The sequence below is a fragment of the Mastigoproctus giganteus genome, chromosome 14 (assembly GCF_048544385.1).
Source record: "Mastigoproctus giganteus isolate SK-2022 chromosome 14, ASM4854438v1, whole genome shotgun sequence".
NCBI classification, from domain to species: Eukaryota; Metazoa; Arthropoda; class Arachnida; order Uropygi; family Thelyphonidae; genus Mastigoproctus; species Mastigoproctus giganteus.
Window position 1 is genome coordinate 65,443,236 of NC_143588.1, and position 23,069 is coordinate 65,466,304.

The following is a 23,069-nucleotide window of genomic DNA, read 5'->3' on the forward strand; positions in this document are numbered from 1 at the left end:
CGGGAAAGTATCCTTTTTATAACTCTCAAGCGACCGCTCTTTCCTTTCGCTTCCTCAGAGGAACGCTTCTCGTGCGTTTCCAACAACGTCTGTCAAAAGTTTTGTTATTTACGGATGTACGTATGTAAACAATCACGTGTGCTATTACACTTCCGAGTTATGGCAGCCATTTTGTTTTCATACAAACGAAGCGTGTCTCAAAGCTTTTACAGGAACTTTCATTCCAAAACTGGGCCATTTCAAAGTAACTTAAATCATTCAATTTGTGACATAATTCAACAATTCTGGATTTTCAAAGCGTATTCACAGGTAAGCTTTTTTATTTTACTATTTTATACAGATTTAATTTTATCGATCTTTGAAGTTAACAATATACGGCATATTAAGGTAAGCATATTACCTACACATAGGCAAGCGTTCAAGCAATATGTATTTGCATTATGCATTGTATTATTATTAGCCATATGGTGCAAGGAAGCCTGAGGTGTGAGCTCCTGGGTTAATTTCATATTGCTAAGCGAGCGAGAGCGCGATTTATCAACATTCAGTTTTAAAAATGGTGTCAAAGTCACTGAAATGTGCAGTTTTTTTGGATTATTCTTATTTTCCTCACAAATGTTGGAAGAAAAAATGAGTTACGTAAAAAAGTTATTTCGATGTCGATGGCTTCATAAAATCTAACAAATTCGTCTGGCGACACAGCGCCTTCTTTTTTTCACGCAGAATTTCTTCGTAGCAAGTTACTTTTTTTATTCCTTGCTTTACAGCTATAATGCGTTCTTCGTTGGAGTCTGTGTTCTAAAATTTTTAAGCCCTTTTTAATTGAGCCGAGACCTTCTGTCAAACTTGCAATTGTCATGTGCTTTTCTGGTGGAACTGGGTCTGAAGTGTCGGATACTTCAGTGACATTTTGCTCATGCATCTCTATGAGCTCATTCATTGTCAGCTCCTGACTATGTGAATCCAACAGCTCGTTGACATCATCACCATTGACTTCCAAATCTAATTGCCTGGCAAGATTAACATCTTCTTCTATCACATGAGTGACATGATCAGTTTCTGACTTTGTTTTCGTCTCGTTTTTGAAAAGAAATGAACAAAGTTTCTTCCAGAGACCATTCAATGTTTTTTTTTTGTGAATTTCATTCCAAGATTCTTCAATGATTCTTACGGCATCTAAAACATTGAATTGTTTCTAAAAGTCTTTAACAGATATCTCAATATTTTGTCTCATAGCTTCATTCAGACGTGCGAACGAACACCTCGTGTAGTAAGCCTTGAATGTTTTGATGACTCCCTGGTCCATCGGTTGAAGCAAGCTGGTTGTGTTTGGAGGCAAAAACACAACTTTCACACGTGGGTCGAAATTAAATAGGGTGGCAGGAGGGTGACCGGATGCATTGTCAATAAGAAGCATCACTTTAAATGGAATCTGTTTAGACTTGCAATAACGTTCAACTTCGGGTATGAAGTGGTGACCAAACCAGTCCTCAAAAATGGAAGCTGTCACCCAAGCTTTATGATTTGACTTCCAAATCACTGGTAAGCTAATTTTAGATATACACCAAACGAAAAAATCAAGAACCACATAACTCCGAGTTCGCGTAAGTCGGGGTATTACTGTATAGCATCAGCCAAAAAAAAAAAAAAAAAAAAACCCTTATTTCACCCATCTGCTCACTCCAAATGTTTGTCAAGTTCTGCCTTGAATCTGTTTAAGCTATCAACTTCTACAACGACAGATGGAAGTTTGTTCCAGAAATCAACTACCCGCTGGGTAAAGGCAAACGTCCGCACATCTATCCTACAACCATCTTTCCTCGATTTGAATTTATGCCCTCTCAGGTGATTATTCTGAGAAAGAGGAAGAATCCCATCAACATTGAGCATGCTCAAACCATTCAAGGCTTTATACACCTCAATCAGATCACCTCGCAGGTGCCTAGTCTCCAGACTAATTTGCAAACTTAAGCCTTCCTTCGTAAGAGCAACCCTTTTTTCCATTCACTAATCTTGTTGCCCTTCTCTTTACTTGTGCCAACAGCTCTACATCCTTCTTAAAATGAGGCCTACAGACCTGTATACAGTGCTCAAATTGTGGTCTGACCATGCCTTATACAAGGGGATAATCACCTCCTCATTTCTGCTAGAAAAATTCCTGTATATCATTGATAAGACACCATGAGCTACTCTTGCAGACTGTCTGCACTGCTCAGAAAAATTCATATCTGCCTGCACAATTACCCCCAGATCCTTTTCTTTCTCTGCCATCCACTGTCAGTGTAGTGCCACACAGTTGATACGTTTCTCTGGGGTTACTGCTTTCCATATGCAGTACTTTACATTTGTCAATGTTAAACTTCAGTTGCCACCTCTCAACCCACCTGCTCAACTTTTCTAGATCCTGTTGCAGCAGCGTACTGTCATTAGTGCCATTAACAACCCTGCCGACCTTTGTATCATCTGCAAACTTGGACATTAAGCCTGATATACCATCATCGATATCATTAATAAATACAGAAAACAACAATGGACCCAACACTGAACCCTGGTGGACTCCACTAATAACATTAGTCCGTGAAGAGCAGTGTCCATTGATTACCACTCTGTCTTTTCCCACTCAACCATCCCTTTATCCATAGTAGCAATTTGCCTCCAGTGCCCCACTGCTCGAATTTGTGCAGCAATCTTCCATGTGCAACAGTATCAAAAAGCCTTTCTAAGATCCAAATATATGATATAAAATTATTCTTTTCATCCAGTTCCTTTGTGACCACATCATAGTATCAAAATCAAATTGGTCAGGCAAGACTAACCCTTAACAAACCCATACTGTGTCCGAGCTATAACTGAAGTCTTGTCTAGATGATCCTGCAGTGCTTCTATAACCACTGCCCCCATTAATTTCCCTGGATCAGAAGTTAAACTAACAGGTCTGTAATTACTTGTGCCGTCCTTTGATCATCCTTTGTGAATTGGGGTCACATTTGCACATCTCCAGTCTGTGGGTACCTCCCCTGAGTTCAAGGAAGCTCTAATAATTATGGCTAAGGGTTTGCTTACTTCCTTTGCTACCTCCTTTAATATAACTGGATAGATCCCATCCACCCCAGGTGGCTTTGTTATGTTTATCCTCAACAAATTCTCATCCACTTTACTCCTAGTTATTACAGGATTATCTAGCTTACTGTCAGAGTTTAATAAACCTCTAGCATTCTCCTTGAATAACTTCTCATGTGTGAATGTAGATGCAAAATATTCATTTAGTTTGTTAGCTACCTGAGCAGGATCATCAACAGTTGAACCCTCGATATCAAGTGGACCAATCCAGTTCATCCCCTTCCCTCTAGAGTTTACATAAGTTAACAACTCTTTGCTGTTTTTCTTTGCATCCTTTGCCAAAGATTTCTCGTAATCTGCCTTTGCCTGCCTAACTTTGTGACTTGGTTACAGACCAGCTTATATCTGTCATAGGCTTCCGTGTCACCTGTTAATTTATATTTATCCCATGCATTTTTTCTTCTCTGTCACGTGTCTAATTAGTTCATCTGATATCCCTTTAGGCCTAAATCTTGAACAATATTTCTTTGTTGGTATGAAAAGTCTAGTAGCATTCCAAGAGTAATTCTTTGAATGTTTCCCATTTTGAATTTGCTGTTGGTAACATCATCAGTTGGTCCCGCCGTTTAGAATTTAAATACTGTCTCAGACCACTGTCGTCGCTTTACGAAAGCAAAAACCCTTCCCTTTACCCCTGATGGTAGTTGTCTCTTTGAGTAAATCCCAGTTCAGCACACTGTGATCACTGCCAGCAGGTGGCAGTGATCACAGTGTGCTGAAGCCTCTGCCAGCAGCTACTGTTAATCTATTAGTCCATGTATCAAATTCAAATATACAAATGTTAAATGTAGTTTTTTGCATCCAAATCCTGTGTGGCAACATCATAATAGTTTATTAGGTTTATCAAACAAGACTTTTTTCTTTTAAAAAGTAGTATTGTGATCCATTTAGGATTTTATACTTTGATATCATAATGAATCTTTCACTGTAGACTTCATTACCTTTCCTGCTGTGGTTAAACCAACCAGTGTATAGTTACTCATCTGATCCCTAGGCTGTCTTCCTTCCTTTGCATATTGGTAAAATGTTAGCACTTCTCAAGTCTGAAAATTACCTTGTGAATCTAAAGATGACCTTGTAGTGAGTCACAAAAGCCTTAGGGTCCATTTCAAACACCTTGTCTGCCACAGTTTGAGATATTTAGTATTAGTAAGGCCAAGTGATGCAAGGAAGTAATTTTTTTCTGCGTAAGCCAAAAATAGAGTAAAATAATAAACAAGAATATTCATACTCCCACATGGTAATCATCCAGTTCGGCTTTAAACTTAAGCAGACTCTCCTCCACCAACCACACTGAGAGGCAATTTATTTCTGTTTGACAACCCGTTGCCTGTAGATGAACATTGCGGGATCCCACCTTCTCTTATTCCCTGAGATTTTATATTTGTGTTCTCTCGTTTGTCTCACTTGATAGGGTGAACAGACTTTCCTTATTCATTTTAATCAATCCTTTCAGTGCATTATGCACCTCAGTTAGTTATGCATCTCAGTTCTGAGATGTCTAATTGTCAAAATTTGCAGTCTGCGCCTTCCATGCTGTTCATATGTTGATCACTTTTCACTGATCACCAATCTGATCATCCTTCTCAGAATCCTCTCAAGAAGCTGTATTTTTTAAATGCAATCTCCAGACCTGAATACAATATTTCAGACGTCATCTAACCATTGTTTTGCAAAGAGGGATAATGACATCTTTCTCTCTATTAGAAAAGTCTACAAATCACAGATAGGATACCATATGCCTTCCTAACTGCCTGTTTACACTGTATGATAAATTTTGTGTTAGGTTGAATCAACACACACAAATCTATAAAACTCCACGTTTTATAGATTTGGACCTGTAAGTTAGAGAAAATAGCCCCCCAGCTTATACATAACTCCAGGATTTCTGTTCCACAATTGCATAACTTTACAATTAGAAGCATTAAACTTTAGTTGCCATTTTTCAGATCATATGGGCAACCGATCCAAGTCTTTTCAAAGCAGCGTGGCCTGGCTTGAATTGTTAAACCACCCTTCCCGCCTTTAAATCATCAGATAGTTTACCTTGGATACTCGTATCAGTATCATTTATGAAATTTAGATACAGGAGGGGACTCAACAACAATCCTTGTAGGACCCACTCTTGTTACACTGATTCACCCTGAAGACTAATAATTTATTACAACCCTCTCTCTCCTATCTTTTACCCAGCTTGCGATTCAGTAGAGGATGTTACTGGTAACTCCAACTTCTCCCAGTTTATATAGCAGCATTCTCTGGGGAATAGTATCCAAAACCTTACAGAAGTCTAGATATATAATGTCAAAATGGTTACCTGCAATCGACTGTTTAATGATTACCTCATGGTATTTTACCAGATTGGTCAGATATGACCTCCTCTTGTAACCCATGCTGGGATCTGTTCGTGATACCATTCTTGTTGAGATGGTGCTGAATCACATCCTTAATCATAGACTCCATGATCTTTCCTACCACAGAAGTCACTCTTTGGCATATAGTTACTTGTCTCCTCTTTAACACCACCTTTATGTATTGGGGATGACATTAACATGTCTCCAGTCCAGGGGAATCTCCCTATAATCCAATGATGCACTCATTAACATTGGCAGTGGTTTGATTCACTCATATGCAGCTTTCTTGATTGGAAATGATTATGTACTAAATGAATGAATATATATCTTCTCCTGGGGCCTTGTCCTCCTGTAATCTCAGCATCTTTCCCAAAAAAATGCATCTGAGATCATTGTCATTTCTTTCTGCCGGGCTTTCTTTGCAGTCAGTGACCTTCCATTGCAACCAGTTAAGTAAATCTATTGGATTTACTCTCTTCTTTCTCATATTCATGTACAAGAACTCCTTATCCCCATTCTTAGCTTTCTTTGCTAGTGATTTTTCATAATCAGCTTTTGCCTGGCTTACCCCATCAGTCGTTTTATTACTATTATCTTATAATGCTCACACAAATCTGAATTGTGTGATCTGTAATTGCCTCATATTTGTTTCTGTTGCTCAGTCAAACTCTTAAACTCATAAATCCCTTGTACATTTCCCATAACATATTTGTATATGACACCATACAGTAGTCAGGCGCCTCCGTAGCCAGGTGGGAAGGAGCAGCAGTGCGTAGCACGCTTCTTGATTAGACCAGGGTTCGAGCCCGTCATCACCAAATACGGAGGATGCGGAAAGGTCAGGGAATGACCAATGCATATTCCCGGAGCAATATGGCCTTAGTTGCTAATGCTCCTAAAAACCAAATAACAAACAAACATATATGTAGTCACTCTAGTTTAGGGGTGCGGTGAACCCTTTTAAGGGTGTGCCAAAATTAGCTAAATCTTTTAAAAAAAACTACCCTTCCGTGCCCCTCAGGATTTTTTGTGTGCTCCTCAGAAGGTGATATGCAAGGCATATAGTCGCACAATTTTGTCAGTACATCTCACCACTCCAACTTCAAACAAATCACTGCATGAATATAGCTATTTACTGAATGGTATGACATCACTACATGCCTGGCAGAGAGAGAACAGCATGCACAGGTCACAACATCGCTCCAGGAATCAATCACAAGGTTGATTCCTGGAGCGATGTTGTTTCGAATTTGAACTTTTTTTGGGACTCTGAATTCCGCACACCCAAAAAATTGGTATGCATGCCGTGGGTTCACCACCCCTGCTCTAGTTAATGGAGCCAAAGAAATATCTCATTCCATTATAGTCCCCCTCTTGAAATTGAATTCTTGCCTTTACCTTTGACTACATAGATGTCTTTAGATACAAGTTGTTTTATGGTATTGTGATCATTACCTGTTAGTTCCCTCACTTTCACTGTTTTTGATACATTTAGGTTCCTCAGTGAGAATCAGCTGAGATATTATTCCCAAATTCACTGCTGCCACCACCTCATTTTTGATATTGTCAAACCCCTCTCTCCTCCCTCATCAGTGGGTCACCAAGATTAAATATTTATAGCAGGCCCTGCCAGAAAATATTCAACCTTGGCAACTTGCTGGTTGGAAATTAGTAGTTGTTACTTTCTATACCTTCTTAATATTGTCTTTAGTCACGTATGTGCTATTTTTTTTGTCCATTTATACAGTAGGGCCCCACTCATATGGTGGCTTAAGTTCCAGACCCCCGCCGAAAGGCGAAAATGCCAAAAGTGGAACATAACCTTTTTTCACTTGCAAATGCATATAAAAGCCTAATAATATGTTTACACTATCATATGCTGTACACAGACTGAATCACCGACAATAAAATGGTGCCTGACACCCTTCTTGGACTCGGCTGCTGAGTGCATCATGCTGAAAAAGTGGAACAAGTGCCGAACATAATGAACATGGATATAATTGAAAACCACCGTATTAGCGGAACGCTGAAAAGTGGGGCCCTACTGTATTGTTTTCCTTTTGCGTAAGCTGGGGAATTGTGAAGTTATGCAGTGTTGTTTACTTTACTCCATTGTGCCTAGCCAAGTGCAGTTCATCATTAGGTGAAACACTGTTTCATTAGAAAGGCACGTTTTCCACTATTCGGAGGTTTCTTGGGATTCACCACTTGCCTATGTGGATATTATCACAGAAAATAAGAGAAATTCTGGTAGATCTTTTGTCCAGGAATGTGTCACAATTATATCTATATTACCAAAAAAAGCCAGAATGTTATTTGGACAGTGTGGTATGTTTCATGGCAATAAAGTTATTTCAGTGCAGAGGGGAACACAGACAATCATATTTTACACTTCTCTAAAAGGGGTGGGGGGGAGGGAAGGGGCTAAATATATACATATATATATATATATCAGCCAAATACCCTATGTTGGTCCATAATGATTTTTTCCTGTTCCCTAATGAATTTAGCAGGAATGCAAGTGATTTTAAGAACAATACACATATAGGTGGTAATATGCAAATAAGGCTAATAATAAGGAAAAGAAAAAGGGTACAATAAAATATGGGCACAAGAAGTGACATATTGCATTTTTATATATTATGTATGAGGGGTGATCATTTAATTTGTGGACTGATGCAAGATGTTACCTTGTCATCAACTGAATATTCTGTGGATTCCTCCTCCTCAAAATACTCTTCCTTGAACTTTACACACTTTTTCCATCATCGTATCCACGCATTACATGCTGATCGTAAGGCATTTTTTTGAAAGACTGAAGTGCTTCCTTTGTGGCTCTGTGAGCATTGTGTCAGACATTATTATTATTATTATTAGCCATATGGTGCAAGGAAGCCTGAGGCTTATGCTGCACCAGCCAAAAAAAAAATCCCACGTTACCCTGAGAGAGAGAGAGAGAGAGAGAGGAATCGCCAAGAAAGAGAAGAATGATGATATCCAGCTCAGGACCCTGGGTGTGCCAAGCCCATACTCACATGAAATGCTTGCCTTTTTGAGCTTTCTTCAGTTGTGGAAACAGGAAGAAATCACACGAGACTAAGTTCAGTAAATAAGGGGGATGTGGCAGAACCTCGGCACCTATTGGCAGCAATGGCTGCCTGCACAATTTTAGCCATATGGGGCCTGGCATTGTCTTGGTGGAGAAACCACTTCTCACTGGAATATGACTGTCCTACCAAGACATTCATCATATGCTTCATTTAACTCTTTAACTGTTTCTGATGCATTCAAGCCACGTCTGTCACAATGAGTCACCACATATCGCTGTTCAATTGTGTCTGACATGATACTTGCTTCAAAACGATTGTCAGTGACACGTGGCTAAAAAAACTCGCTTCACGCAACACTAGCTCGACAAGTACTGGTGCGCGCACAGAGTCTGCTCAGTAGCATTCAGGAAGGGCATCTGTAGTAGCAGTTATGGAAAGTTCGTGCAGCAAACAAAATCTTGCACTAGTCTGCACATTAAATGATCCCTCTTCGTATATAGTGTGTGTGTGTGTGTGTGTGTGTGTGTGTGTGTGTGTGTGTGTGTGTGTGTGTGTGTGTGTGTGTGTGTGTGTTTCAGTAATGCAAAATTTTCATGTTATTGAATGTCATAAGAATATTAAAAAAAAAATTTATAATTTTCTTTTATTGCAATATATTTCAGAGTGTTTTATTCAAAAGTTGTTTGGTGTTGGAGTAATTCTGAAGTTTCTTGCAATTAATGCTTTTTCCCAACTTAAATTTGGCAGAGATTAAATTTTTCATGTTTTCTATTTTGTTACCAACACTTTTCTGAAATTTTAAATGTAATTATTAAATTTGTTTTTCATTAAAACTAATGAAAAAATTACAAAATTTTCAATTATTAAAGGAAACAAAGAAATGAAATTATGAAGTATTGCAAAATCCTGGAAATCAAGTTTCGGTCAAACAGACATGAAGAGGTTATCCTCTCCCGACTTTGCATCGGCCACACACATTTAACATGCTCTTACCTCCTAATGAAAGACTGTCCTCCAAATGCCCTCAGTGTCTGACCACTGACAGTGAAGCACGACACGGCGTCTCTGTAGCCAGGTGGGCAGGAGCAGCAGTGCGCAGCACACGCTTCTTGATTAGACCGGGGTTCGAGCCCGTGACCACAAAATACGGAGGATGTGGAAAGGTCAGGGAATAACCACCGCATATCCCCGGAGCAATATGGCCTTAGTTGATAATGCTCCTAAAAACCAAATAACAAACAACAAACATAGAATGTCCACATTACCAAATTGCCTGTCAATCAGCTTTAAAATCACATGCAAATGAGCCATTAAGCCTTGAACTCATTATGGGAGAAAAATCAAATGTCTGTGAACTCTTTTCATACCTCAGTTTAATAAACCTTACCAATCATATCTAATATGTCAAATCAGTAACAGCATAACAAGAAATAAAACTTGAACAGGTGCAATATAGCTGAAGCTGCTCTTGTGCCATTAAACCCCAAACAACAACAACAAGTATTGCAATCTTCCAGTAAATGGTCAAGCATTAGTATATTCCAAGCACAATACAAAAAACCAAATACTGTTTGCAAACATTAAAGTTAAAATCTAGGGCCTTGCTGCACAATACTGCTGAGTTAAACCTATATGGAAATAATGATATGTGGTTGATACTTAGAGGAGATTACTAATATAAAATTTAAATAAAATTCATAACTTTTGCTAACCTTCATAATTGTTGTTTGTTATAAGATGTGCATATTTTTGCCCACGGGGAAATACATGAAAATATTTAATATATTTCTATCAGTAATGTCATTGGTGTGCTGAGTCTCATGAGCTTTTCTGAATTTGACCCTCCTGATGTCGATTCCTGTATATTTGTTGTGCAGTGTTAAGTACTTTTTTTTCCCCCCCAGTAATTTCCGACTTATGTGGAGGTATTGCTGTCCCTTTGATAACACTGGTCAGCATCAGTTTCTTTCCTGAAATAATTTCGACAGATTCTTGTAGGAAATATGTTCAAAAATTTAGATATGTGCTTAAAAAATTCTCATCACCCTCAGTTTTCAAATATTTTAGGTTAATGACCGAAAACCCAAGACCTGTAGTTGGTTTAGTCATCTTTTCCATCTATTTTATCTATTTATTTTTTTGCATTTTTTTTCTAGAGCATCAGGAGATTTCCACAATCTTCGAGAATATTCCAGAATGTTCTAGAATATTGTTACGTGTGGAAGAAAGGTCAGGATGTTTCTGGAAGGTTGTAGAACTTTTGATGGAGTTCTCTAGAAACATTGTGAACTATGTTTAAATTAGAAATAAAAATCTACAATTTCTTAATTGTGTTCTTGTGTGCATACCTCAACCATACATGAAATATGTCGCATTCTTGCTGAAATAAGCCTGATAGCTTTTGCTTCATTTGTAGAAAAGTAAAGTGTTATTAAAATTGCAGCGGAAGCCACTGACACAACTCGTGAGAAAAGCATAAGAACTCTATTTTGGATATTAGGTCTGAGATCAAGATAAAGTATGGGCTCCAAAGATTTTCTGTAGCTCATGTTCAAGGACATTAATAGGATGGCTTAGAGATGGTCATAAATCGATGCCTTTTGATATTCCAGTGTTATGGCAGGAACCTAGAGACTACATAAATGATTGCTACTTTTGCGTGACCACTATTTCTGGTTTTTCTGGGAAATCCAAGCATAAAGTATTCCAACATACCTTCTGCTCTAAGGTCGGTTCCTTACAATGATACAATGCCGGTGCTAAAGCCACCAGAAACTTATAGATTTGACTCTGATTGAGGATCAGAAAATGATTCTCCAGAACCTAGAACGAGTACAGACTCTTCAACTCTTCATACTGCAAAGCCGCATCTAATCACTCATGCAGAATTGAATGATTTGGTCAGAGATTTGGATCTCTCCAAAACCAAGGCTCAATTACTAGGATCACAGCTTCAGCAGTGGAATCTTCTTAAAGGGTATTAACATGTCTTTTTATAGGAAGAGGCTATCTAACGTAACGACTTATTTCCTCCATGGATGGTGATTTGGTTTATTGTAACAGTGTCCAGGAATTAATGAAAGAGTTACATCTGGTGCACGTCCCCAAGCAGTGCAGGCTTTTCATTGATTCATCCAAGGTCAGTTTGAAAGCAGTTTTACTCCATAATGGAAATAAGTAACCATCTATACCAGTGGTCTCAAACTGGTGGGCCGCATCCAGCCCCCGAAACAATTTTACACGGCCCGCGAATACATTTCAATTATGGTATTTGTTGTAAATACGGTGCTTATAGTTTTAAAGACATAGAGATATGGACTGCGCTTATGTGTGCGACTGCTATTGAAGGAAAAAGAGATAGAATGAATGGGTTGGGGCTTTGTCTTTGTCACTGTATGCTTGTATGCCAGGCCATGTGACTGGGGTAAGGTGGGAGAACTTCCCACGTCGATACAATCAGTAAATTTAGTTCGCCAGCCAATAGTTGGTGGCGCTTCAGTATTCTGGTGTTTCCAATTTTTTTCTATTGAGTTGGTACTTCTGATATATATTTTCCTTGGGTCAGTTACTAGTTGGTTAGCTGGATGCACAGCTGCACAGTTCATATTGCTATATAGATGGAGAAAAATTAACGTACGGCTTATAAAACCTGTTTATTTGTGCTTGTTGTTAGATCTACAATGTAGATCTAACGATAAACGATAGGTATTGATATAATGTAGATTCTACATTATATCAATACCTATAGTTTAGAATTGTGCATAACTTTTGAGTGTTGCTTTTATACGAAAATTCATCTTGTTAAATTAAAGTTGTAAATAAAATTATAATAGTGATTTTAATTAAGAGATTAAACTGCAAACCATGTCTTTAACAAAGGGTAAAAGAAAAGTGGATGAAGAAGGATGTGTTTTTCCAAGATAAATGGGAAATTATGTACTTTTGTGGTGTTGTGCGCAATAAAATTGTATGTTTTATTTGTAATAAGGGAATATCAGTTCCAAAAGAATGCAATTTACGTCGCCATTATGAAACGAATCATAAAGAAAAATTTGAAATGTTGGAAGGCAAATTGAGGGAAGAAAAGTTAGTTTCTGAAATCTGGCTTACAACGACAACAAAATTTTTTTACTGAAGCAACAGTTTACGCAAGTTTTGCTCTCGTGCACATCATTGCAAAACGATCAAAACCATTTACTGATGGCAAATTCCTTAAAGATTGTTTGATTAAGTCTGCTGAACTTCTTTGTCCTGACAAACAACAATTATTTAAAAATATTAGTTTGTCAGCCAACATGACAGTGGAAGGTATTAACGAAATTGCTAGTGATTTACGATGTCAGTTAAAAGAAAAAAAGTATAGATTTTGCAGCATTCTCAATAGCAGTTGATGAGAGTACTGACATCACAGATATAGCACAACTTGCCGTTTTCATACGAGGTGTTACTGATGAATTTGAAATAATTGAGGAATTATTGGAAATAATTCCTATGAAAGGAAAACTGGTGCACAAGATATTTTTTCTGAAATAAAAACTGTAATAGATAAATAAGTTGGGATAAAATGGTTGGATTTGCAAGTGATGGTGCAACTGCTATGGTTGGTAAAAAAAACATGGAGTAGCATTAAAATCAAGAAATATAGTGAAAGAAGAAAAATTTCAGAATAATTTTTGCACTATACATTGCATTATTCATCAAGAAGCACTTTGTGCCAAAAGTTTGCAGATGGATAATGTTATGGAAACACTAACTAAAACAGTAAACTTTATCCGTGGACGAGCTCTGAATCATCGAGAATTTGTTGCATTGCTTGAAGAAATTGAAAGTGAGTTCGGAGAAATGATTTATTATAAAAAGGTGAGGTGGTTAAGTCGAGGAGCTGTATTAAAACGGTTTTTTGATTTAATAAATGAAATCAAAATTTTCATGACACAAAAAAATAAAACCATCGATGAGCTACATAATGATACATGGATAACAGATTTAGCATTTCTTGTTGACTTAACCGGCCATTTAAATATTCTCAATAAAGAGCTGCAAGAAAAGAATAAACTTATCACTGACATGTATGCTTGTATTAAAGCTTTTAAAGTTAAATTGCAATTATGGGAAACACAACTGGAATCAAAAAATTTCGTACATTTCCTACATCTTAAATCCTGCCGTATTATTTCAAATGAAAAATCTCAAGAATATGCAAGAAAAATAGCATTATTACGACAAGAATTTGAAGTAAGGTTTAAAGATTTTAATGATTTGGAGTCCGATTTTACATTATTTTCATTACCATTAAAAACGAACGTGAATAATGCACCAGAAAATCTACAAATGGAGCTAATATAGTGTGATATAAATCTTATTCAAAGATTTTGAAGATACAGATTTGTTTAACTTTTATTCGTACTTGTCAAAAGATAAATACCCTCAGTTACGAATTTTTGCAATAAGAATAATTGCTTTGTTTGGGAGTACATTTATATGTGAACAGTTTTTTTCGCAGTTGAAAATTAATAAGTCTAAGAAAAGAACCCGATTGACCGATGAGCATCTACAATCCGTGATGAAGATAGTTTCCAGTAATTTTTCTCCAAAGCTACAAACTTTATGAGAATCAAAACGCTGTCAAGTTGAAGTAAGAAATAAAGAAGTTTATAATTATTTACATACAAACATATGTATTTTTTCTGTAGCAGAAAGTGGAAGTGAAGTAGTGGTTAAATAGGTAAAAGAATTTGAAATTTTCCCAGTTTATTTTTGCACTAGGTTTTTCAAATTCTTTTACCTGTTTAACCACTACTTCACTTCCATTTTCTACAATCCCTTAAACTTCTCTTAGTTCTGGCAGGACCTTTCATTTCCATTTTCACAGACACTTTATTTATTCTACAAACCACACATTAATTATATCCTTTTGCTTCCTCTACTGTTGCTCTGTGCGTTTTGGAGCTTTAGACATACTATAACTTTTGTTATTTTCCGTTTTCTGCTTATTTTGATTCTCAACTGTTATATATTACTACTATATACAGGGTGTCTCAAAAATATTGGTACAAACGTTTAGGGGAGGTAGGTAACATCTAAAGGAATGTGAATCGCATTTAAAAAAAAAAAAAAAAAAAAATAGGAACCCATAACCAGAAACGTCACGGGAAAGTAGTAGCAGAGGCACAAGAAGCAGAAATGACACAAGACAGTAATTAGTGGCAAACATATATTTGACATAATATTAACAATGGAGTACAAGATGGGTGCATTTCATGATGTTACAACAGATGCTCAAAGGTTCCACCATGAGACGCGATGCATTCGTGACACCGACGCTGCATGGATTGGCAGACACGGTCGAACACACCTGGAGTTTCTTTGACAGTAGCAGCAGCTCAGATGAGTCTCGCCACGAGATCCATTTCCGTCTCCACAGGCGATTCGTACACGATAGATTTGAGGGCCCCCACAGAAAGAAACCAAGACTCGATAAATCAGGTGAGCGTGGGAGCCAGGCAACGGATCCACCGCGGCCAATCCATCGACGCCCAAAACGCCTGTTCAAATGGTCACGAACACACCTTCCATAATGGGCAGGCATCCCGTCATGTTGAAACCAAATGTTGTGTCTCACATACATTTGCTGGAACATCGTCAAGTAACCCTGGTAGAACTTGTTCAAGAAAAATTCGATATTTAGCGGAGTTCATGCGGGATGGTAACAGGTATGGGCCGACTAAGCAGTCACCAACCATACCTGCCCACACATTTATTGCGAAGCGATGTTGTGCCGCATGAGGCGCACACCGTGCGGGTTGTCGTGAGCCCACACATGAGCATTGTGCTGATTGAATAAGCCTTCCCGAGTGAAATAATCCTCATCCGTGAACAAAACATTGAAATTTTCCCTCTCGCGATTTTCCCTTTCCCTCAGCGCTGTCTACCGACTTACGGTGACGTTTCTGGTTATTGGTTCCTAAGTGATTCACATTCCTTTAGATGTTACCTACCTCCCCTAAACGTTTGTACCAATATTTTTGAGACACCCTGTATACCCAGCAGACTCTCAGTTAACCGGGATCAGATCAACCGGGACACTTCGAGGCTCCAAATTAAAAAAAAAAAAAAAAAAAAAAATCAACCAAAAATCAAAAAATTCAAGTCATAACTAGAATACGTATAAACAGATATTTTGCAAGTTGTATATAAGCGACAAGCGGCATTATAAGTCGTCATTGGGAGATAAGTGTACCTATTATCTTGCAATCCCTGCTGTCTTCACACCTGGTGCTCAAAAAAAAGAGAGACCAAATGCTTAGTTTGTTTTAGTGTGTCGCGTTGATTGTTGGGTTCCGTTGCAGCGCAAAAGGACAAATTTTGTTTCGTTATTTATGTCAGGGATATCAGAATTTTTTTTATAGTATTTATTTATTTATTTTTTTTTTTTGTTTAGAAATCGCGAAAATGATGGGTAAACACAAAAGAGTTGCGTTTTCAGTTAAACAAAAACTTGAAACTATTCAAAAGTTTGAAAACAGTGCATCTGTTAAATCTCTAAGGAATCATTATAATAAGGATGTATCAAAATGGCCAAACATTAACAAGTACCGCGTGGAATTCAGATTTGTCAATAATATAGTAGCAATATGTTATTAGTCATTCCCAAGTTACGTAAAACTCGACGAAGTAAGAAGTGCTGGAACATATGTCGGGGACTTTTGGATTAACCAGGAAATCGATTATCCAGGATATGTTTTTTACCATCCATCCCAGAAAATCGAGAGTCTACTGTATGTATAGAGAGAGAAATAAATTATCTTCATTCCTCTAAGAAATCAGAGACATTTTTCTCTGTGGGTTGAAGTGCTTGAGTTTTTGCTCCTCTAGTGGAGTAATAGCATTTTAATACACATTTTAATATGAAATATAGTAGTACATTTGCATGTGATTTTCTTATTGTCTTCCCCACCCTCCATAGTATTCACACATTTCTGTTGAATTAAGTGGACTTATTTTATTTGTAGATAGATGTGAAATATCAAAATACAAGAGTACCATTTTGTTATTGCACTTAAATTTGCTTTCTTTTTAGACAACCATGCCTCCCAAGCAGTTGACCTGTAAAAATTGTAGTAAGAAATTTACCAGCAAAGTAAAATTACAGGCACATTTGAAAACACATCAGCATTTGCAGACAGAAAATAAGAAAACAAAGCAAAACAACAAAGTGTGCAAAATATGTGGAAGAAAGTTCACAACATCAGGTGCTCATAAAAGACATGAAAACGCATGCAAGAAATCAAAGGTATGTATTCATGAAGTCTTATTATGCATTATAATGCCTGACTATTGTTTTAATCCTCATATCTTCAGATTTATTCTCTTGAATCAGTATCTCCTAGATGTAAATATAACACTTTTCAATTATTTAAAGTTGTGTGTAGGGAGTATTTTTGGAAAATAAGATATTCTCCAAAACGTTATTCTTGAAAATTATCTGGTGTTATTGGTAGTGGTAAATGAGCCAAAAAAAAAAACTTCCCACATCACCTGTCCATCCTCTCCAATAACTTGGCTAGTTCTTCCTTGAATTTATTCAAATCACCCACTTCTATAACAACAGATAGAAGTTTGTTCCAACAAACAACCACCCACTGACTGAAAGCAAACTCTGCACGTCTGTTTTGCAACCATCCTTCCTCAATTTGAATTTGTCTCTTCACATGTGTAGTCTGGGCAAGGGGAAGAATGCCATCAGCATGAGATTGTTCAATCCATTCAAAGCCTTAAACACCTCAATAAAATCTTTGTGCAGGTATCTCCAGACACTGCAATTTGTAGACCTGAAGGGAAATTACAATTCAGTAAGTTTTCATACCAACTAAAATTTACTAGTAGCTTTTGCAGTTATTTCACTGAATGCTTTCTATTTAGAATTTGCTGTTGGTAACATCAGTTGGTCCCACTGCATAAAATTTAAAAACTGTTTGAGACTGCTGTAGTCATCCTTATGAAAGCAGAAGCCCTTCCCTTTACCCTTGAGAGTAGTTATGTCTTTAAGTAAATCCCACATCAGTACACTGTGATCATTGCCACCCAGTGGGTCTTTTACCTGCAGATTCTTGATGCATGAAGAATCATTACTAATAATCAGACAAAGAATATTGCTTCCTCTTGTTGCCTCTCTAACATGCTGCTGTAGAAAACAGTCATCCAGTAAATCCACAGAAGTCTTGCTAGTGTATATGCAACTTTACTGCAAGTCCCAGTGAATGTCTGGAAAGTTAAATTCTAAGACATTCGGATTTACTGACCCACTCTTTGTATAGTCTTTTTTTATACTCATCACCGTCATTAGGCCTATAACACACTCTTACTCTTATTTTTGTTTTCCCATTGCTAATGTCATGCCAAACTGACTCACATTGCACTGGCCACCCATGTAGACTGGTTCACTGCGTTAGATTTAATATACTTCTTAACTAAAAGCATAACTTCTCCCCCCCTGTCTTTTCTGTACCCATTTTACTCCACATATTCAAATTCTGCATCATCTACATCCTAGTGACACCCTCACAATGTCTGTATTTCATGAATTAATCAGTACTTCAAATTTATCAGTTTTATTTACTCTGGTCAAGGCTTCATTGTACATGTTGTTGTTATTTGGTTTTTAGGAGCATTAGCAACTAAGGCCATATTGCTCCGGGGATATGCGGTGGTCATTTCCTCGACCTTTCCGCATCCTCCGTATTTGGTGGTCACGGGCTCGAACCCCAGTCTAATCAAGAAGCGTGTGCTACACACTGCTGCTCCTGCCCACCTGGCTACGGAGGCGCCTTCATTGTAAATGCACCTGTTCTTACTCGTAGTTGCTTGAAAACAGCCCATGTATTTATATGTTCCGTGATGACCTACTGCAGTGCTTGAAATCTCTGACACCTTGCTTTCCAGGCTGCTGCATGTTCTAATAGAAGCAGTGAAAGAATCACTTTCAGCTCTTCCTGCAGCTACTGTTAATTAGTCTGTCTCCCTTCCGAAGCCAGCAGATTTCTGACCCTCCTAACACTGCCTCAATGGTGTTGGCAAAAATCCTCAACCTCCTATTTAATTGTAACCCATCCATGTAAAAAAAAGTATGGGTCGCTTGTTAACAAGCACAGACCAAGCTCAGAAAAATTCCATCCCATGAGCTTTACAGTCTCCCCAGGGTCGAATTGATTGATAAGACTCAATATGTACTCCCTCCTATCATGTCTGTGCAGAATTGCAGACACTTAAATTTAATCTTAGCTTGCTACTTTTTCCCAACATTGCACTGTTAAGTATTTCCTCAGTGTACAGTCTGTCCTCGTATAGCACGATAGTTGCGTTCCTAGAAAACCTTGTGCAATGCGAAATCGTGCAATATAAACAACAGGCCCTATGGGAAAAGTAGGGTTAGGTGCCGACCACCCAAGATTGAACACACATTTGGAACCAAAACATTACCAAACAATAAATAATCGGGTAATTGTAATCGTTATAAAATGTAAGTATTTTATAACGATTAAAATACGTAATAAAAATATTATAATAAAGTATTTTTAGTATTTTTTAATACTAAAAAAGTATTTTTTACGAATAAAATACGTATTTTATTCGTAAAAAAATTATTATATTAAATAAAATAGTCGTAATAAAATACTTACGTATTTTATAATACGTAAGTATAAATTATAATACGTAAGTCGTAATAAAATATTGCTAATGCTTTTGCTTCTATCGTAAGCAAACTTGTTTTTTATTTGATTTTCTATCCAAACAGATGACAGCCGTTCCATCTCTTCCAATTCTTGTGTCTTAATCTAATGGATTTTATTTACACTGAGTTGTTCCTGCTATGAAAGTTGTTTTTATTTTCTCTGCATTCTTTGTAATTCTCGGCGTTGCCTGATTTAGGTCTATAGCACGTGCAATATCACATGGTCTTTCATTTCGCTCAAAGCGTTTCACAATTTCATATTTTTTCTCTATCGACAGAGGCGGACAGAAGCCTTACGGGGGAAACCACGGTGGGCCGGAAGCCGGTGTGATTTTGGCCATAAACTGTAGTATGAGGCCACTATAAATTTTCCCGGTTAAGAATTTTTGATCCAGTCTGCCTCTGTTTATCGATAATTGCTTTTCTTTTTCTCTCTGAATCTGCAGTGTCTTCACCAGGACGCTTCCTTTTCACACCTTTTAAGTATTTTACTCATTTTTAGGGAATAAAGCACAATTATAAAACGAGGAGGCACGCTTGATACACATAAACAAAGCTGCGCGCGTGTAGCAACTGAATAAACAACACCGTAAAGGCCGAGATACACTATTAACACCTCACATTTTACTAAAGCACATTTCTGGGGGTTACTACCATAAAACAATAAAAACAATTTCCAGTTGCGTTTCTGCTAATGGAATCTGTTATAAACTGGTAGTAAACTCCATCTAATTGCATTTGCTATTATATCGATAGCTGGAATTGTGTTGGTTTTTACGTTATTATCGTGAAATGTGTTTCCCCTTCACTGATATAAAACACATAAATACATTTTCAGAATCTTCTTCATTCCTATCATGTTGCGTTCGGTTGGGGTGATTCCGCGTTCGACTGCCATTTCTTGTAAACACAAAGGCGAATCGTGTATAAGCGAATTCGGTTCGTGTTATATAAGATAACGTTCCCCTATTTATAAATCGTGTATGATCGAATTCGTGTAATGTAAACACGTGTTATACGAGGACCGACTGTAGTCTCAATGTCAATAGTGCTAATGTGTACAACAATATCACCTTTTGTGCCCTTAAAAGATATCTCTTCATCTACTTTTGTCCCTAGCAGAAATACTCTGGTCCTATTCTACCTATCGTTTTTGCACAACATATTTCTTGTTTCCCTGACAATAGACTCACCGACAATAACTACTTCCTGTGGGAACAGTGCCACCTTCCTTGGGGATTGCCACTCTGTTGCCTAATGCTCAGGTGTAAGCTCTGGCATCGAGTTGGGCAGCTGAAATCTGAATTACTCACGAACATGTTATAATATGTTTTCTCAAATAATCAAGGCAAGAAACCATTTTATATATTTACATGGGTAGTCAGACAAGTGTTACAAGTGCAAAGTGGTGCCTAATCCATGACACATAGTAGTACCAACTGTGTGGTACTACACTTAAGGTGGTAGAAAATGAAAAAGACCTGGGAGTAATTGTGCAGTCAGATATGAAGTTTTCTGAGCAATGCAGACAGGCTGCCAGGGCAAGTCATGGGGTTTTGTCAATGATATATAGGAATTTTGCTAGCAGGGAGAAGGAGGTGATTGTCCCTCTGTATAAGGCAATGGTCAGGCCACGCCTTGAGTACTGCGTACAAGTCTGGAGGCCTCATTTTAGGAAGGATGTAGATTTACTTGAGCGTATTCAGAGAAGGGCAACAAGATTGGTGAGGGGAATGAAGGGATCCTCTTACCAAGAGAGGCTTAAGTTCTGCAAATTGCAGTGGCTGGAGACTAGGCACCTGCACGGTGATCTGATTGAGGTGTATGAGGCCTTGAATGGGTTGAGCACGTTGAATTCTGATGGGATCCTTCCACTTGTTCAGATTACGAACCTAAGGGGGCATAAATTCAAATTAAGAAAAGACAGGTGTAGAATAGATGTGCGGAAATTTGCCTTTAGCTAGCGGGTGGTTAATTGCTGGAACAAACTTCCATCTGTCGTTGTGGAAGTTGATAGGTTGAATAAATTTAAGGAGGAACCGGACAGGCATTTGGAGGGAATGGTGTGATTTTTTTTTTTTTTTTTTTGGCTGATGCTGCATAAGCTCATACACTTGATTTCTTGCATCACATGACACTACTACTACTGCTACATACTTTATTTAGTGAATGTTGTAAGAATTGTGTTGTTAAGTTTACACATTGTAACACTCTCAGCAATATAAATAGGCTGCTAGACAGCTCATGGATTTTTTTCAGTGATATACATAAATTTGGCTGCAGAGATAAGGAGATAACTATTTCACTGTATAAGGCAATGGTTGGGCTACATTTTGAGTACTGCATATTTGTCTGGGAGCCTCATTTTAGGAAGGACGTGGAAATGTTGGAACTGAGCAATGAGATTATTAGCATGTGCATCAATAAAGGCATATGATGCAAGAAAGCAAGCTTATACAGCATCAGCCAAAAAAAAAAAAAAAAAACCCTTCTCGTTTCACCCATCCACTTGCTCCAAATGTTTGTCTAGTTCTGCCTTGAATCTATTTAAGCTATCAACTTCTACAATGACAGATAGAAGTTTGTTCCAGCAATCAATCACCCGCTGTCTAAAAGCAAACTTCCGCACATCTATCCTGCAACTATTTTTCCTGAATTTGAATTTATGCCCTCTCAGTCGATTATTCTGAGCAAGAGGAAGAATCCCATCAGCATTGAGCATGCTCATACCATTCAAGGCTTTATACACCTCAATGAGATCACCTCGCAGGTGCCTAGTCTCCAGACTGTAATTTGCAAACTTAAGCCTTCCTTCGTAAGAGCAACCCTTTTTTCCATTCACTAATCTTGTTGCCCTTTGTACTTGTTCCAGAAGCTCTACATCCTTCTTAAAATGAGGCCTCCAGACCTGTATACAGTGCTCAAAGTGTGGCCTGACCATTGCCTTATACAAGGGGATAATCACCTCCTTATTCCTTCTAGAAAAATTCCTGTATATCATTGATAAGACACCATGAGCTACTCTTGCAGACTGTCTGCACTGCTCAGAAAACTTCATATCTGACTGTACAATTACCCCCAGGTCCTTTTCATTCTCTACCACTATTCTCTACTACTGTCAGTGTAGGCACAATATGGCCCAAGAGGCCCTTGTGCCAAAAAAAAACCCAAATACAACAACTGTCAGTGTAGTATCACACAATTGATACATTCACACAGTTGATACATTACTCTGGGGTTACTGCTTCCCACATGAAGTACTTTACATGTGTCAATCTTAAACTTCAGTTGCCACCTCTCAGCCCATCTGCTCAAAATTTCTAGATCCTGTTGCAGTAGTGTACTGTCATTAACAACCCTGCTGACCTTCGTATCATCTGCAAACTTAGACATCAAGCCTGATATTACCGAGTGGTCAGGAGCGGGAGTGCAGTAGCACACACTCTTTGAGTAGACTGGGTTCAAGCCCCTGACTGCTAAATACAGTTAATCTGCCAACCCGCACCTGATCAGAATGGCAGATTATGATCCATTTCCTTCAGCGTAACTTGTTGAGGAGGCTTCCATCATGCAGTGGGTTGATAATGGCTGCAGTTTACCTTTTACCATCATCAATATCATAAATAAATACAGAAAACAACACTGACTCCAACACTGGACCCTGGGAGACTCCACCAATAACAGTCCACAAAGAGCAGTATCCATTGATTACCACTCTGTCTTCTCCCACTCAACCATCCCTTTATCCATAGCAGCAATTTGCCTCCAGTGCCCCACTGCTCCAATTTGTGCAGCGGTCTTCCATGTGCAACA

General features: G+C 38.0%; 1 protein-coding gene across 1 annotated transcript in view; it reads left to right on the top strand.

Moving 5' to 3' along the window:
- LOC150075184 (uncharacterized) overlaps positions 1–23,069 on the top strand; it is a 72,035-nt gene that overhangs the window by 25,031 nt on the left and 23,935 nt on the right. Inside the window, exons 3-4 of the mRNA XM_090388390.1 lie at positions 10,681–10,772; positions 16,605–16,817. Of these exons, the coding sequence (XP_090244516.1) occupies positions 10,681–10,772; positions 16,605–16,817 (305 nt within the window). The remainder of the gene's footprint in view (positions 1–10,680; positions 10,773–16,604; positions 16,818–23,069) is intronic.